General features: G+C 43.0%; 1 protein-coding gene across 2 annotated transcripts in view; it reads left to right on the plus strand.

Annotated features, from left to right (window-relative positions):
• Positions 1–19,496, plus strand: part of LOC141052448 (paralemmin-1-like) — a 276,003-nt gene that overhangs the window by 235,670 nt on the left and 20,837 nt on the right. For both annotated transcript variants that reach the window (XM_073549684.1, XM_073549685.1), the window contains exons 4-5: positions 9,596–9,710; positions 10,117–10,138. In XM_073549684.1, the coding sequence (XP_073405785.1) occupies positions 9,596–9,710; positions 10,117–10,138 (137 nt within the window). The remainder of the gene's footprint in view (positions 1–9,595; positions 9,711–10,116; positions 10,139–19,496) is intronic.

Consider the following 19,496-nt stretch of genomic DNA (forward strand, 5'->3'; position numbering starts at 1 on the left):
AAGCGCCATCGGGATCTCAGCTGCGTTCCGGATCGCAGCTGCGTCCTGGATCTGAGCGGCATCACTTGGGTGTACCAAAATGGCGGTCGGCGTACTTCCGGTGCGGCGCAGTGGATTGTGGGATTCGGGGACATCCAGACGGAAGTGGATGACAGACAATTTAAGGCAATTATATATATAGATGACGTGTGTGTGTGTATATATATATATAAACAGGGGTTGGACAAAATAATGGAAACACCTGGAAACATTAACAAAAGTTAGTTTAATATGGTGTAGGTCCACCTTTTGCGGCGATTACAGCCTCAATTCTCCGAGGTATGGATTCATACACGGTGTGAATTATTTCCAAAGGAATTTTAGCCCATTCTTCAGTTAAAATACCCTCCAGTTCTTTAAGCGATGATGGCAGCGGAAATCGACGTCTAACTTGAATCTAAAATCGACCATAAATGCTCAATAATGTTGAGGTCTGGGGATTGTGGGGGCTAGATGAGATGCTCAACTTCATTAGAATATTCCTCGTGCCATGCTTTAACGATTCTAGCTATATGAATTGGTGCATTATCATCCTGAAAGATGGCGTTCCCCTCCGGGAACAGTGCTTGAACCATAGGATGCACTTGGTCGCCCAAAATGCCTAAATAATCTCAGCTGTTAATTCTTCCATGAAGGGGTATCATTGGCCCAGTAGATCTCCACGAAATAGCACCCCAGATCATCACAGAACCTCCGCCATGTTTTATGGTTGGGAGAAGGTAGTCTGGATGGAATGCTTCTTTCGGATGTATCCAAACGTACACTCGGCCGGAGGTCGAAAATAGGGTAAACGATGATTCGTCTGAGAATATCACATGTTTCCACTGCTCGAGGGACCTATTCTGGAGGTTTATACACCACTCTAAACGCTTGGAAACATTTGTCATTGAGAGCAGCGGTTTTCTAATTGCAGCTCTTCCGTGGAATCCAGATTTGTGCATCTCCCGACGAACAGTTTTCATGGAAACTGTGTTCTGTAGGTGTTCGTTGAGCTCAGCAGTGATTTTCGGAGCCGTGGTCTTGCGATCCTCTCTTGCAATTCGCTTTAGAGTCCAACGGTCTCTCTCAGTCAACTTCGACTTTCGGCCGGACCTGTGCTTTGCTGCGGACGTTTTTCCTTCTCTTTCAAACGCAGTCATTACTTTGGAGACAGTACCTCTTGACACGCCAAGCATTCGGCCACTTTCTGTTACACTAGCGCCTGCCATACGAGCACCAACAATTTGGCCTCTTTGAAAATCCGAGAGGTCTGCCATTGGTATCAGGTTCTCATCAATGTTCTTACAATTCTGCAAAACAAACAGTTAATTTACATACACATATCACATAACACAAATCATCAACTACAAAACATTACCATATGTAACCGTTTGCATGTTTATAACATGTTCGAAGATTATGATGCCCAAATGTTAGGTGTTTCCATTATTTTATCTATTCTTTCGTTTCTTTATTAAACCTGTCAGTGTGAGTTCACAGTATAGCGCACTGAATTGCCGGCTTTTGTAAAGGACACCGGTGCGTATTTCTCGCAAGTCAAACGTCTGGTCCGTGTGTAATCCATATTTTTTGCGCCCCCATAGACTTGCATTGGCATATTTCGGCCGGAATACGCTGACAATCGCAGCATGCTGCGATTGTCTCGGCCCGTAAAATATGCGCGAGAAATATACGGCTGATGGGAGCTGCCCCATAGAGAATCATTGGTCCGTGTGCAATGCGTGGTTTTAGCGCCTCGCACTCGTCCGTATTTCTCTCTGGTGTGACGCCGGCCTTAATGTGCAAATTCAGATGATATTCAGTAGTGGATATCAACTTTCTGTAACTGTATAATAAAATATAACTAAACATAATAAATATATACATTATATCAGAAGTAGCCAATTATTTCCTATTAAATATACGATATTGACATTTTAGTGATACTGTAGGATTTTCAGCAACTGCAAATTCCATTATTGGCCACAAGGTGTCCTGCAATCCTACAAATAAGTCTGTTCAGCGCGTTCGCCAACATTTCGCACTGCACATTTTTTTTCACTTATGTTGGCTGCTTGAATGAGCTTTAGGCTTTATTCACACTATCAGGCCAGTGTCAAACTGCCCTATGTTCTCCCATGCGAGAGAAATGGGTCGATTATTCTAGTGACACTTGGCTTAAACTCTGTCAGAGTGTCATCTTACTGTGATGCAATGAAAATTTCATCACAGATGTGGAGAAGACAAAGAACTTAATTTCTCCATTTTCTCCATTGTTTGAGTCTGCCGATGTTGGACTACACTGGGATGACATGCGATTTCAGCCCGATGTTGCACAGTCACCCATAGACTTTTATGGGTGCGCATGATCCGGATGCACTCACGGCATGCTGCGATTGTTTTCTCATGCCGAAAAGCCACAGATCTGCACTGCCCCATAGTATACCATTGGTCCGAGTGCTCTTTGATAAAACTTCGAATAGCACTGTGTTATACACTCGTGTGAGCGAGCCCTAATATCCATTACTGTCTATGGTCTTTTTCACGTTTGTTTCTTTTTACTAATCATCGATCTGATTTTGATGTTATTTGTGGATCAAATCACCCATTCAAGTAAATGGGTCTGTAAAGCAAAAATGGGCACTATATATGTTGCATCCATGTGCTGACTGGTTGATATGAGAAGATTAGGAAAGCACAATAATTTGTTTTCTTATATGAGAAAAATGACACACCGATGATAAAAACGAATACACAGACCAAATGAATAAAAATCTGATCCAGCACACTGATGAAAATTGGTCTATACAAAGGAAAAAAATACATATGAATGCGTCCTAACATGGGTTCTGTGTAATCAAGTTTCCATTGCCCCATTATTAGTTGTACCCATGAGAAAATAAGTGTATTGATGGGATAGTTATCAGATCGAGTGTCAAGATGGCATCCTCTATGTAAAGCTTTCATCATAATTGGAGATTGAGATTTTTTTTCATTGCAAGAGCAGTGACAATGTGGAACTCTGCCACACAATCATGTGTTGTCAATTCAATGGTTTAAGAAGGGATAAGGCATTTTATTGAAAAATCTAATATTACAGGTTTTGGGTACTCAATTCTGCGAGGACTTGGTGATTCATGGATGGAACTAATATGGACACATGGTGCCCGGCGCCCAATCAGAGCTGGCGTCACTGTCCTCGCCTTCATACGGGCGGAACGTTACTAACTTACTGAGAGATCAGTGTTTGAATTGATATGCAAATGAGGCTGAAGATCTGAAGCCTCTATCACTCCAGCACTATTCTCAGGTCAGCACTACCTCCTCTTTCTTCACTGACAGCCTCTATGCTGTGTGACTTATGGTTAGGGAGCTTTTTCTCAAACTGAAGGAGGCGGTACTTGGCAGGGAATAGAGCTGGAGTGACGGAAGCTTCAGATTTAACAACTGAACATTGAAGTAGGTGAAACTGCTGTTTGCTTACTATATTTGGTGATTATGTGAAGGAGTAGTTATAAGACCCCAGAGATTCGGAGCTTGCTGAAGTTTTTGGCCACTATGTGATGCAGTTGATGAGGAAGTTGTAGAATAACTCTTCCTACATGAATATTTTTTTAATGAGAAACAACTGAGACATCCATGACAAATCCAACCTAAAAAACTATCTTGTTCTCATTTTCCTTGAAACAAATAGGAATTCATCACTTTGTCCTACTATAGTATGCCTACGCTATCTTACTAACCCCACCTCCTGCGGAAATGTCAGTCATGCTCTCCACTGACACACTGGAAACCGAGAAAGGAATGTGTCCCCACAAATATTTCCAGCACATACTGTATACCACATAAAGTACAAGAACTTCCAGCTGTCTGTGAAGGAGTTTGGAATGTTCAGACAAAGTTTTTGTCATTCTTTGGACTCAGCCCTAATCTTTTGTGCGGTTAATGTCTGAACAGCTGTAATCAGATTTTAGCTTCAGTACAGTATGTGTTTTAGACGGGTAATGAGGCATAGGACAGGACCACCAGGAGCAGCCTGTGTAAATCACTTGCAGAATTTATATGGTTTTATAGCATTTATTTATTATGATGCTTTGTTTAAATAGCGCCAACGTACCGTATTTCTTATTGGGGCTCACAATCTAAATTCCCTATCGGTATGTGTTTGGATTGTGGGAGGAAACCGGAGAACCCGGAGGAAACCCACGCAAACGTGGGGAGAACATACAAACTCCTTGCAGATGTTGTTCAATAGTATTGTGGTGTCCTCACTGCTTGTATACAGTGAGTGCAGTTGTGCTTTGTAACCAAAATGGACTGTCTGAACATGACCATTTAGGCATATGAACTACATAGCGGTTGGCCCATCTTTTCGACTACCTTTATGTTCTGTAGCCAACATGGACTGTCTGCACCTAACCACATACATATGAACGTTATAGAGGTGGTCCCATTATTTCAGCTACCTTTCATTAGCCACTAGAAAATGGAATGGAGAGCCACTGGAAAGAGTGATGCTAGCTGTGACTTAACAATGTATCGCATGGTGGTCTATTCATTTGAGTGGGTTCCATGCATTGCAGGGATAGTTTGTGGCCGTCTGAAGCTTCCCAGCAGTGATACCAGAAGTGGATTTAGGATCTTGACCCATAACAGTCAAATGGATGGCAAAAATGAAACAGTTTTTTGCTATGCTTTGTCTGTTAATACACGTTTTCGTACCTAATTTTGTTTTCGCAGTTTAGGCACCACTAAAGTAATAGGTTTGACTTGTTTAGCATTTTTAGCACTGGAGTCCTGAGATCAAATCCCACCAAGGACAACATCTACAAGGAGTCTGTATGTTCTCCCAGTATTTGCATGGATTTCCTCCCACATTCCAATGACATACCGATAGGGAATCTAGACTGTGAACCCCAATGGGGACAGCAATCATAGTGTGTGTATACTTCAAATCCAGGCTCATTTTCCTTTAAAGACTGGAATGTCGTAGAATTACTCCCCCAGGAATCCCTTTTTAGTTCCTAAGTCTTGTTTGGCAGAAGTCGGAGTGACAGATGAGAAGGCCAGAGCTTGAGTGCCCAGATTCTGACAATATAGCCACACACTGGTGGATAGTACCTTACACAATAACAGGAAACCAGTGAGGGTGGAAACTAGAGAACCAACACATCCCACAATGCATGTGGCTTCCTGATTAGGCTCGTTTTCCCAGAGTCACTTAGCTAACCTTGAATCTGTCCCACAGGAATGACACAGCCCTGCACTTCTGACAGAGCCAAGCTGCTTTCTCCATTTTCTTGTATTTCTCAATTAGAATGATTATATGGTAATGATCTAGTTGTTTTTCTTACACTGACTCAATTATTTCTCAAGATTTGCAATAAATATCTCTAGTATGGTCAATCCTGATTTCCACCATAATATTAATAATACTTACTATTATTATTATTTATTATTATGTGATATGGTAGTAGTAATAATAATAGTAATAATATTAGAACACTTACAGCTATGACCACTGTTTTGTTAATAATAATAATGATGATGATAAAAATAATAACAATATTATCATAATTATTATTTGATATGGTAGTAATAATATTTTAGCACTTACAGCTATGACCCCTGTTTTGATGATGATGATGATGAAGATAATAATCTTTTTTGCTTCTAAGACTATTCGCAAAACATCTAGTCTTCTATCTCATGATCATTTACCGGCAGCGCACTGTGATGAATCTTATGTATCATTGGGGCATAGACTGCCATACACTTTTTGCCATGGTGCGAATACTGGTGCTAGTGTAGCCATAATGCACACCTATAATGTTGCCACAGTATATGACCATTATTTGCCCAGTATTCTGTCCAAATTCTTCAAATTCATGCTCAGTCGCGCTGGCGTTATGTGACATTGAGACGGCAGGTGCATGTGACTTGTCAGCAAAAGCGCACCTCTAATAAAGTCAAATGTTTTGGCATGTCGCGGTGTAGCCCGTGCCTTAAAGTGGGGCGATGAGCTTTGAGTTGAGGGCTACATTTTGATTATTGTATATGATCGATTAAGGTAAAAAGACATTTTGATCTGTACGATATGGGCATTTGACATCAGTATGCAATAAAAGCAGTAACATTATTTGCATTTACTCTGGTGACTGAAATAGATGGGAAACCAAACGGCCCATGATTACATAATGGTTTCCATGAAGCATTCCGAGTTTCCGTTTTAATGCCCACCCTGTATGGAGACTCCCAATGTAGATTACAAAGCTGTCATCTTTAATGACATCATTAATGACTTCCTGTGGGAAACAGCCTTCACCCCACTTATCATTGCAAGGCTTTGACTAATGTGCCAAGCTTAGTATTTAAAGGGAAACAATCTTATCTTGCATTGAAGGAAAAACCATTTAGGAAAAATAACTAAACAAACTTTCTAAAATGAAAAGAAAATGATGACCAATGACCCTCACATTCAGAACAATGCATGAAGTGATTCCTTCGCTTCATTGACATCAAACTATTTTTGCTCACTTTGGCTGAAGATTTTTTTCCTCAAATATGACAAAGTCCAATACCACGTGGAAGTGTTTAAAAATACGGTATCTCACACATCAGTACGACTTTTTGATCGACTACCGATGGTCAGGTGGCAACAGATGGTAGCATATGGTATAGCTAAGGACCACTTTATTGGATCATCGCAAAGACAAGTTTTTATTTGTGTGTTGCTTGGTTAAAGGGGTTGTCCAAACTCTTAAAATTGATGGTTTAATCTTAGAATAGGCCATTAATTAATTACATGAATAGTGTGTGACTCTAGAAAAGAGTGCAATTGTTTGTTGGAATCATGGAACCCAATTGAATGCTGAAACCATTTCATGTCAATATAAACATTAAAGGGAACCTGTCACCTTTTTCAGCTATGAGCTGCGGCCACTGCCTTTCGGGGCTTATCTACAGCATTCTAGAATGTGGTTGAGATCTCGTGATTGACTCGGCCATTGCAGAAAATTCCACTTATTTGCCTTAAACTCCTGGGTTGCTTTCTCGGGGTCATTGTCCATCTGTACTGTGAAGCACCATCCAATCAACCTTGCTGCATTTGGTTTAATCTCAGCAGTAAGTATCGCCCTGTACACTTCAGAATTCATCCGGACGCTTCTGTCTTCAGTAACATCATCAATAAACATTAGCGACCCAGTGCCATTGGAAGCCTTGCATTACCGTACCAATATATCGCCTCCACAATGTTTTACAGAGGATGTGGTGTGCTTTGGATCATGAGCCATTCAAAGCCTTCTTCATACTTTCCTTTTCTCATCATTCTGGTACAGGCTGATCTTCATTTCATCTGTCCAAAGAAAGCTTTTTCAGAACTGACCTGGCTTCTTTAGATATTTTTGGTTAAGGTTATTTTGGTCTTTCTATTTTTAAGGTTGAATAATGGTTTGCACCTTGTGATGAACACTCTGAGGTATTTTCTCTCATTAAGGCTTCTCTTTATGGTAGACTTGGCTCATGAAATACCTACTTCCTGACGAGTGTCCTTCACTTGGGTGGATGTTGTGAATGTGTTTTTCTTCACCCTGGAAAGGATTCTGTGATCATCCAACACTGTTGTCTTCTGTGGACACCCAGGCCTTTTTGACTTGACAAGCTCTCCACTGAGCTTTTTTCCGGTAGAATGTACCAAACTGTTGATTTGGCCACTTCTAACATTTCTGCTATATTTGATGGATTTCTTCTTTTTTTCAGCCTAATGATTGTCTGTTTCCCTTCCATTGAGGGCTCCTTTAACCACATGCTATGGGTTCACAGGAAAAGCTTCAGGATGCAAATGCCACACCTGGAATCAGCTCCAGACCTTTTACCTGCTTAAGTGATGATGGAATAACGAGGGAATAGATCATGCAGCCCATTAAAGAGTTTTTAAGATAATTGTCCAATTACCTTTGGAAAAAGAGATAACTACATATTAGGCCTCGTTCCCACTTGCGTATAAACTTAGCAAGTGCAAAGAGAGAAAAAAATCGGATTGCACTAATGTTATTCAATGAGGCAGTGCAGAACTGCATTTTTTTTCTCACCTGTATTCAGCATGAGAAAAAAAATTGCAGCATACTGCGATTTCACTTCAAAATCGGATGGGGGGATCTCATGCCATACGGACCATCAGTATGGCATGTAATTTTTATGAATACATTCCAATTCTGTAAGATAGGATACTGTAAATGGTCCTGTAAAAAATGAATAATGGCTGAGTAAAAAACGAATTGTATACGGATGACCTGAGAAAAAATTGTCCCACTCTCCTGGGTGCGGATTTGGCCGTGCGGATTTTGTAAAATCCGCAGGTAAATCTGCAGGTCAAAAGACTTGCGGTTTTACCTGCGGATTGCTCTGTGGTTCTGCCCTGCGGTTTTTCATCTCCACAATGGAGGAGATGGCAAACCGCAGCGGAATCCGCAGAAAGAATTGACAAGTCAATTCTTTCTGCGGTTTCAAAACCGCAGGAAAACCGCGCGGAAAAAACCGCACCGTCTGCACTGCGTTTTTTTATTCCCATAGGGAATAATGGTACTGTACACCGCAGCAAAAACTGCTGCGGACCCGCAGCGGCCAAATCCTCTGCGGAACCGCAGCAGAATCCGCAGCGTGTGCACATACCCTTATACTTAGCGCATGTAGAGCATCTGTCAGTACAGACTGTGCAGAGTTCTTGTTCTCAGCATGGTAGTTGACAGAGGAGCATGTGATCAGACCTGTCCTTTGGAGACAACAGTTTGTATGTTCCCCTAGTGTTTGGATGGTATCTCCAGGTTCCTCCAACATTCCAAAGACATACTGATAGGAAATTTAGATTGTGAGCCCCATCGGGGACAGTGCCGATAGTGTCTGTAAAGCGCTGTGGAATTAATGGCGCTATATAAGTGAGTAAAAATAAAAAATAAATACGTAATCAAAAGGAACCTTTCTAAATACAGCATGGGGACTTCTACCAGGGAGTTCAACCATGCCCCACTGCTGATTGCCAGCTTTCTGCCCATGAAGAGTGTACACATAAAATGACAGTCAGTGGTGTGGGTCAAGTTATACAGGGCTCAGCATTCACAGAACTGGCAAATCTGCAGCAGATAAAACAGTGATTTTATCAAAACTACAGCAAGAAGCTCACTAAGTGACACATCGCTGGAATCAGGGTCTCTGGCTCTACATTATGCTGCTCTCAAAATCAAATGCAAAAACCTAGTGACAGATTCCTTTTAGTAAAGTCTGTAAAAATCGCTAATACGACAAGCACTATCTCTTGTACAGTGCCGTCTTTAGGTCTTTGTCATTTTCACCTGCAAAGGTATAGCAAAAATCAAAAGCATTAATGGTTATTTAACTCGTCCTCAGGCCTTGTTTCCAGTCCTGCTTATTTCATTAGTTACTAAATTAGTCATTGAGTATTGACAGGGAATAGTCTTTGCCAATATTGTACCCTTTTGTCTTTCCAGTTTATGTCTGCCTTGTTTATAACCCACTAGATCTACTACAATGAACATGTTATTTCACTTGTGTCTTACAGAATAGAACAGGACATTGTGCAACTAGAAAGTGAAGAATCACTAATATCTGCCAAAGAACAAATACTGAGAGAAAAACTGAAAGAGACTGAAATTTCATTGGTAGATTTGCAAAAGGTAAAGAAAACACGATTTTTATGATTAGTACCGTAGGCTCTGTAAACTCTGTGATAAAATATGTTTGTGAGTTTTTTTCCACTCACATCTCTATTTACAAAGGGATCTAGGTCTAAAGAATCAAAAACTCTGCTTTGGGAGAGTGCCAACTTGGTGCACGGACACCTAAAGGCCATGCACTGCTACCCTGGGAAATTCTCACAGAGGAAGAGTACAGGGTCTCTAGCACCACCTGTTGGAAGTAGCAATGACATTTAAGATTCCTGCTTCCAATCGGTAGCTCTTTACTCTGTGAAGAGGAGATTTGTATATTTAAATTACTAATTATTATTGTCTTTAATTCTTAGTTTATAAATGCATAAAACTCTGGAGTTCTGAAATATTTTTTTTTTTACTTTTCTTATAGAGTTTGTCATATCCGGATAAAGGTAAGATATTCCCAGTAAACTTTACTAAACACCTTTGGCTATAGTTGAGGATTATCATATTTAGACTAAATTGTGATTTGAATAATGCATTCTGGGTACAAGTTGATTATATTATTTTCATTCATGATTCACAGTAGAAGTACATGCAAATTTTGTGAGATCAAGTGTCACAATTTCCATTTATTTGGACAGCAGTGCTTCTGTTGTCTTACTATTCGCATCGTGAGACTATCATCATGGGACTTAAAGATGACCTTTCACAACATTTTTAAATGTATGTAAAGCTAAAAAAGGGGCTAAAGTGCTGATAAAAATGTCTTTTTTCTCCACTGTATTGCAAAGATAACAACAGATTCTTCACTGGGGAAATTTACTTTTCCCATCTATGATGCCGTCCAATTGTTACAAGGCAGTGTAGAGTGGAAAAAAGCAAAAGCACACAGAGAAGGTCAAAACGGGCATTTTCAACGTGATCTGATGAGACTTGCTGTGTCTCACTTGACCACGCTGAGAACTCCTCCCTCCCATTCCTTTCTGTCATTACAGCTCTAGTAACGGTGGAGAGCTACAGCATGTTGGCACCTGGAACAGTGGAGCCCATCATGGGAGCAGCATTTGTCACATACAGTTCTCTGGACATGCTACAGGTGTCAAGGAGATTGCTGGTATGCCCCGATATCTGTTGAAAAGAGGCACCTTTTTATGAGCTTATGCAACAATTGGAACCATCGTGGTGCTAATACTCAGAAGTTTAAAAGGATAGTAATTAATTGAAGCAGAAAAAGCAGCACTCACCAATCCTATTTTATAATGGAAAGTCCTTTATTGTTCAAATCATCGGGACCATCTGGACCCGTAGAAGCGTCAGACGGGCACAAAACGGCCGTAGTCCACACTCTCTGACACCCTGCACACTGTATGGATGTTCCGATGATTTGAAAAATAAAGGACTTTCCCTTTTAAAAAAGGATTGGTGAGTGCTGCTTTTTCTGCCTCTATTAATGAATGCCCCGATACCTGTAGGTGGTACTGAGCATTGTATGTGACAAACGCAGCCCCCATGATAATCTTCACTGCTCCACACTGCATCAGCTGTAATGACAGGAAGTATCAAGTCTCACCAATTCACGCTGAAAATGCCTGTTTTTTTTTTCTTACTTTTCCTGTGGGCTTTTGTTTTTGTCTCCTGTATGACGCTGCCTTCTAATGATTGGACAGCATCAAAGATGGTGAAAAGTAAACACATCACGAAAAAGAATCACTGTTAACGCCCCCTTAGTTTAACAGGAAATGCGAACATTGGGTGCTCTAAACTTCAAAATCTCATATCGAGAAAAAAAAAAACATTTAAATCAGCACTTCAGCCGCTTTTTAGGGATATGTATAGTTTAAAGTAAAAATGTTATGAAAGGGCCTCTTTAAATGGGTATTGAATAATCTGATGAATGCAGGTCTTAACTAAGGTATCTGCATCTATCTCTACCATGGAAGTGTATAGAAAAAATAGTCTAGGTGGTATGTACGATATATGTTTTTTTTTCTATTTTATTTATGGCCACTAAAGCTTTTAAGAAGCGGTTGTCCATTAGTGGCAACCCCTTTAAGGAAAATGTTGTTACCTGGATTAATTAGGCATCATTTAAAGTTAGGATATTCAAGAAAATAACTGAACATGCTTGGTGCGATGCGCTGTTTAGGTGGTGCCTATTCTTTAGTTCATTACAGTTAGGAAAGTAATATATATATATTTTAATGCTATGAGTTAATAATAATAACAGCAAGAGTAATAAAGATAATTGTTGATAAAGGCTGTTAGTAAGGCATGGTATTATGGAGACATAAGCCCTAGCTGATGAGGATACACAGTACCGAGGATGCTGACACTCATCTTTCTTTATGTGCTAGAGCTGATAAACATGCACAGATATAACAAAATGAAAAAAATATAACATCTCCTTTCTTCTAATTTTCCTGGTAGCTGAAATGATCTAATTCAGAATTCAAGACCAATGGCTACAGCAGAATGTGATTACGTGCTCCTATTTTTAGCAGTAATCCAATTTAAAATGAATCTCCTAAGTATATGTGTATATGTATTAAATGCTGGTAATAATTCTACATGCTAACAGATTAGTGGTAGTCCTCTGTACCTGGAGGCTTTTACACATCAAAGAAAGTAACCTCTCTGCCTATGAACAGTATTATTTTGAACAAAAACAGAAAATTCAATTATTCTGTAATACCGCCTATGTTATGCCAACATTATGCTAAAGTCTAAGTCGCCGATTCATTGAGACTGGTATTTAGCCCTCCAGCCTTAGTGAAGGCACTGCGATTAATGAATCTGGTGCATCTTATAAAAGATGTGCAGATTCACCAGAGATGTTACTCCAGCCAGGAGCTGGGGGCTACATTTCTGGTGTAATTTATGCCACGCCACTTTCATGGAGTAACTTATGATGAAATTACCAGGCGAGCTTTGACATACCGTGTCCCACCCCATCTCAGCCAATTTCAGCGGAGTTGGACAGTTAGTGATTTAAAGACTCCAAAAGTTGCACAATTTCAAATGTTCATATATTTCAAGGTGTTTAACTCCAGAATTCTGATGAAAACACCTTGATGAACTGGGGCCTAAAGCTTTAGGCTTGTGATGCTGCAGTGCCCCCTAGGGCAGGGGTACTCGGTTCCAGGCCGGTCATTTCTTATAGGGGATGTGTTATGGCAGCGGTGACCTGGTCCGTTGCCCTGGGCATCCAATGAAAATGATGATAAGGGGATGATTAAGTAAAGTTCATTACACCACCTGTGGTACTCGGCAAGTAAAGGTGTTAGCCAACCCTGCAGATTCAGTCCACTGGGGTTGATGTTAGTGCAGCAGAGTTGGTTCAGCTCTCCACAGGAAGAGCTATTCCCCAGGGCAGATTATAGTGTAGAATTATGGTGATGCTGGTGGTTGTAGTGCAGGGCAAGTGAATCAGCAATAAATTGGAGGACATAGCAAAGTGCATTCTTCACTAGTTTTACTCACAGTTCAGATGGTACAAACCCCAGCAGGGGGTGCTGTGTCCTCAGGGATAGTGGTCCAAACAGCTCTCAGGTAGCTTGAGGTGCACATTGCCAAGGCTCCGTTAGATGTTCTTTTCCTGACCGTCTCACTACGCTGGCTACTGCCTCTCCTGCCCTGTGTCTTCATACACAGTGTCCCGCGCCAGCAGACTCGGATCTTGCCGGGCAACATTGGTCAGACCCCAGGATCCTATCTGTCTGCCTTTTCAGCGAACATGTATGGATGTGTCTGCAGCACCTGCAAATATTGCAGCCTCTGGTTTCTAGCTGAGTCCTTAGTTTCTCCAATAGTATTGGGGATGGTCCCCATACTGTGACCTGGTCCCTCCACCTGGTGAGGACAGGTGGATACGGGCCCCACAGAAGGATTCTCACTCACTATCTGTGCCCCTGAGACCTCTTCTTCCTCTCCACTACTGGAGCCTTTCCTTCCCTCTTGCTTTTCTTTCTGTAGTCTGGGAACAAGCTGCACTTAGCTTCAGCCCCCCTTCTAGACTGTCCCTCTAGTCTAATAGCTCTCTGCTTACCACACTCTGACTCCTCCCCCTCTAACTTCCTCCACCCACACCCTCTACCTAGTCCCTCCCGGGCCCTGAGAGGTCTGGTGTTGGATGTAAGTGTGTGAGTCCTGACAATGCACCTTCCTTACCTGAGAGCGGAGTACTACAGCTCTGAATGAAGTGCAGTACCCTGTGGTGACTGAGACCGCAGGGGCGCCACAATGCCACTAATCAGACATTTCTAACAATGTTAAGCTCGTACTATAGGGTACAATATACCGATTGCCTTCACTAGTCCTGATTTGACATTTTAGAATGGATTCACACTTCCAATGTTCATGGTCCAAATACAGATCGTGATGTCCCATGTCTCAAAAGATTGCGGATCTTCTGACCCAGACTGAGCAGCTTCTTAGGCATAGATGTGGCTGTTGAGTTTGGGTCAGGAAACCTGTAACTGGTCCAGACATTACAGTCCATACTTGGGCAGGGTGAATTCACTTGTTTCAGAATTTTCTGTAAATCGGTTCCACTTGTCTGAATGGGGTTCAGTCAGTTGCAGAACTTTCAAAATGAGCATTAAATTGCAGCCTGCTTAAAATGATTGTACACCTTTATAGAGAGCTTTCCCGACATGTCTGTTTTAATAAATGCTTGTAGTGTTCATAAAATATCAATTTTGTAGCATATTTTGTAGGAAATATAAATGCCATTCCACTGATACTCCTCCTACAAATTTTGTAGATAAATTGACAACGGGGCGTTACCAGTTTGAAGTGTGTGAATTACACTGTCCAATCAATTATACCATGGGGAAGCACTGGTTAAACCGAAAAAGTAAAAATGTATCCCCATGTTATTTATACATGCAAAATTCTGTGCTATTTTTTCAGATCTTTATTGTTGTGTGTTTCTAATGCAGAGCCCCAAATTCATCGCATAGAGATAAAGGCAAATCCCAAACATCTGTCTGGTACTATATGCAGGAAGCTCAGAAAAATTAACAATTCTGAAGTAGTGAGCACAAAAGTTTGACATTATTTCTTAAAAAAATGTTCAAGTATGGATATTACAAATATATTGTACAAGGGGGCATTTTCTGCGTCTGGAGGAGAGAAGGTTTTTCCACCAACATAGGAGAGGATTCTTTACTGTTAGGGCAGTGAGAATCTTGAATTCCTTGCCTGAGGAGGTGGTGAATGCGAACTCAGTCAAGGGGTTCAAGAGAGGCCTGGATGTCTTCCTGGAGCATAGCAATATTGTATCTTACAGTTATTAGGTTCTTTAGAAGGATGTAGATCTGGGGATTTATTCTGACGGAATATAGACTGAAACTGGATGGACAAATGTCTTTTTTCGGCCTTGCTAACTATGTTACTATTAGGGATGGGCGAATCTACTCGTTAGGACTCGTTACTCTGCGAGTAGTAGGGGACTAGCAGGAGTCGGTACTCTGCGAGTTTCCAAGCGATTACTCGCACAGTAACGAGTCCAATGCAAATCAATGGCAATCCTAGTTTTTTCAGAGTTTAATACAAGCAATCCTAGTTTCTTAGCGATTTTGTGTCCCGCTGTCAGCAGCGAGTCTTAGCGAGTCTAGGACTCCTATATACTGTATTCGGGACTCGCAGAATACAGAATATGTTAATTTTCAGAGACAGCCTGGTTTGTTAGGTGAGAAAACTGTGAAGAGCACTACTATGATTGGCTGCTGTCCATCGTGATGCCTATGTCATGTATCACAGGCAAGGCTGTATATAAACCCTGCCCCTGCCATTTTGGGCACATTCCTGTGACGATCTGAGCTAGTGCAGGGCGAGTTGGAGACATAGAGCAGATCTAGGGACGGTTAGTCAGTGTAGGACCTCAAGATTCCTCACATATAACACAAAAGTTCTTTTCAGAACTACCAGGACGGAGGAGTACTGTAGAGCAGTGGTCCCCAACCTTTTTTGCACCAGGGACCGGTTTCAAGCAAGACCATTCTTCCATGGCCCGGCAGGGCGGGGATGGAGGTGGGGCAGGGGCGGGGCTTTGGTCATAAGGGGGCGGGGCTATGGACACGGTTGTAGTGTAGCAGTGCATACTTATAATTAAATAACATTTATAATGTGACTCAACTCACCATAGGTTTTGAATAAGTGCTCCATCACCCCCTTCTCCCCATCATTGCCTTCACCCCATCACTCCCTTCTCCCCATCATTGCCTTCACCCCATCACTCCCTTCTCCCCATCATTGCCTTCACCCCATCACTCCCTTCTCCCCATCATTGCCTTCACCCCATCACTCCCCTCTCCCCATCATTGCCTTCACCCCATCACTCCCTTCTCCCCATCATTGCCTTCACCCCATCACTCCCTTCTCCCCATCATTGCCTTCACCCCATCACTCCCTTCTCCCCATCATTGCCTTCACCCCATCACTCCCTTCTCCCCATCATTGCCTTCACCCCATCACTGCCATCTCTCCATCATTGCCTTCACCCCATCACTCCCTTCTCCCCATCATTGCCTTCACCCCATCACTGCTGTCTCCCCATCATTGCCTTCACCCCATCACTGCTGTCTCCCCATCATTGCCTTCACCCCATCATTGCCTTCACCCCATCACTCCCTTCTCCCCATCATTGCCTTCACCCCATCACTGCCATCTCTCCATCACTGCCTTCACCCCATCACTGCTGTCTCCCCATCATTGCCTTCACCCCATCACTCCCCTCTCCCCATCATTGCCTTCACCCCATCACTCCCTTCACCCCATCACTGCTGTCTCCCCATCATTGCCTTCACCCCATCACTCCCCTCTCCCCATCATTGCCTTCACCCCATCACTGCTGTCTCCCCATCATTGCCTTCACCCCATCACTGCTGTCTCCCCATCATTGCCTTCACCCCATCACTCCCCTCTCCCCATCATTGCCTTCACCCCATCACTCCCTTCTCCCCATCATTGCCTTCACCCCATCACTCCCCTCTCCCCATCACTGCCATCTCTCCATCACTCCCCTCATGGCCTTCTCCTCATGTCCCCATCTCCTCCAGGGCCAGGCTACACAAACACAGACCAACACACACACACACACACACAGACAGACATACATACACACACATTATACATACACACACACACCACCTCTCTCCTCTCACCTGCCCGCCTCCCGCGCTTCCTCGCTCTGACACAGCAGCCGCGCTCTCCTCTCTGTGTCAGTCAGAGACAGGAAGCGCGGGCGGCGGGCAGGAAGCTGGACGCAGTGGACGGGTCCTTGCAGCTCCGCTCCTGCTATTCCCTCTTGCAGGCAGCGGAGCTGCTTGGATCGCTCCCTGGCCGCCGATAAGAACTGCTGCGCACCGCCCCAGCCCCCGCTACGCCACTGACCGCCCCTGGCTCCCCTTGTGTCCGCGGACTGGCAAGGGCACTGCAGCGGCCCGGTGCTGGGCCGCGGACCGGCGGTTGGGGACCCCTGCTGTAGAGGACTGTAGGCAGGGAGAAAGGCAGGAGCAGCCTTACAGTGCATACAGCACCATCCTCAGAGCTTAGCTTACTCACTCAGCTTCCATCAGAGCTGAAATCAGAAGCATAGCTGAGCAAATTTTCTTTTTTTTTTCCACCAGATATTATTGGGGTCATATTTACCCCTGCAGCGTTATTGTTTCTGTGGCACACCAGTGCGTTGCTGCTATCTATCCCGCCAGCTAATAGCACGCACGCTGCCTGCTTGTGTGCACTAAACAATTTTTTCAGGGAGAGTGCATTGCTTCTCTGCTAAGTTACAGCACGCACTTCACCCCAGAGCGGTGACGCAGACAGCACCACAGTCCACCTAGGTGACTGCCTTTGCGCACTAAACAATTTTTTCAGGAGAGTGCAGGGCTTCTCTGCTACCAGCTAATAGCACGCACGTTACCTTCCTGCTGTGCCAATACGCATCACTAGCCTTGATTGTCCTCCTATTACAGTCCCCTGTAGTTATCCCCTTTGCACTGTGCATCCCCTGAGACTACAGCACGGGTCACATCACATCCCCCAGTGAAGCAGACCCCGGCCCAGTGCTGGGTACCACGGTTTCAGTGCGTCACAGACGCCAATGGTGACACAAGAAATCTCACTCTCTCCTAATCCAAAAAAGGGTACAGCAAAAGAAAATAGAAGAAATGACATCACATAACTCTTACCCATGTTTGCCTGCCCATCTTCTCCAGCGTGATCAAATGACGGGAACATACTTCTGGCGATGGACCTTCAAGCCATATTTTGCTGTCTTTCATCACCATAGCCAGGGTGGGTGGGCTGCCACAGCTGGGGCCACTCTTCAACCAGGCCGATCAGCCTCTCTGTATCACGTCTGCTACACATCTTTGGTGGGCCTGTGTGTGCAGATCTGATCGCCCTGTGTGTGCAGATCAGATCGCCCTGTGTGTGCAGATCAGATCGCCCTGTGTGTGCAGAATATCAGATCAGCCTGTGCAGTAAATCGGTTAGCACAGGCGACTTCCTGTTTAGCTTACAGCGTGATGTAGAAACGATTTTCTGTGCTTTAGGGATGAATTCTAAATCGCTAAGCTAGGGGCCACTTGCGAGAGTAAAGAGTAAAAAAAATGGCAGCACAGGAATCGCTGCAATACTCGCATCCCCATTCATTAACATTGGACTCGCTAGATTTGCAACGAATAGCGAGTTTCCGAGTCGGACTCGTTAGAGTCTAGCGATTCCGAGTATTTCAGGATTCGCCCATCCCTAGTTACTATGTTACTAAATATGCAATTACGCCTCCGGTGGGCAGTTATTGCAAGTTATCCCTTATCCAAGGATAGTACATAACTAGCATATTGATGGCGGTTCGCACACAAAGGTCCCCACTGATTACTGGAATAGGGGACGTGCATGTTGGAGCTGTGTTTGTGATCAGTCACTCCATTAAATCTCTATCAGACTGTTGAATATAGCCGAGTCCGGCTATCTGTAACCATTCTATAGAGAATGAATGTATGTGACACCAACTCTACTTAAATAGGGGACACAGAACCCCCATTCTGGGACGGTCTCTGTGATCATACCGTCACTGTTCTATTAGTGATTACATCTCCTGTCTATAGATGATACTTTGAAGTAATAAGAATAATCCTTTTAAGCACCACTTGGGACCCAAGAAGCTGCGTACCCCTCAGAGAAGACAGGAATTAGAGGGCACACAGAAGAGAAGAGACATTGATGAGAATGAAGACGGAAGATAGAGCAAATGCAGACCTTGGTAGGGGATGGGTGAGAGTTTGTATAGGAAGCAGAATAAGCACGATAAGTTACATTTTTAAGAGAGAATATGAATGGGGGCAAATTTATTCCATAATCAGAATATATATCAAATTTTGTATAAATGAGTACTTAAAAAAAAAAAAAAACTAACTTTCATTTACGACATCACTTTAAGAGAATATTGATCGGCTTGTTTTATAATTCATGTGGCTAAAGTACATATACGACTTCTGCAGCCTTTTTTTCCTCCGTGGTACTAATATAAAATAATTTGAATAAGCCATAAGTATCAGTTTAGCATTGCCACTGTGTAAATTCCCCAAAACTCCATCACCCTAAGCTTGAGGGACCTGGATGTGTTCCCTCCTGCCTCAGCTAGTCTATTGAATTCCCATCACAAGGCCATGAATCTGCACTTTGTGTCCTCTGATCCAGCGGTCCGGTACAATGCTCTGATGTACAGTGTGCTGGCTGATATTTAGCTCTCTGCTGCTGTCTAAGCACCGCTCTGGTTGTGGGGCTCCACAATGCTGATAA

This window comes from Dendrobates tinctorius, unplaced genomic scaffold (genome assembly GCF_039654945.1).
Source record: "Dendrobates tinctorius isolate UK_male_01 unplaced genomic scaffold, ASM3965494v1 ptg000160l, whole genome shotgun sequence".
NCBI classification, from domain to species: Eukaryota; Metazoa; Chordata; class Amphibia; order Anura; family Dendrobatidae; genus Dendrobates; species Dendrobates tinctorius.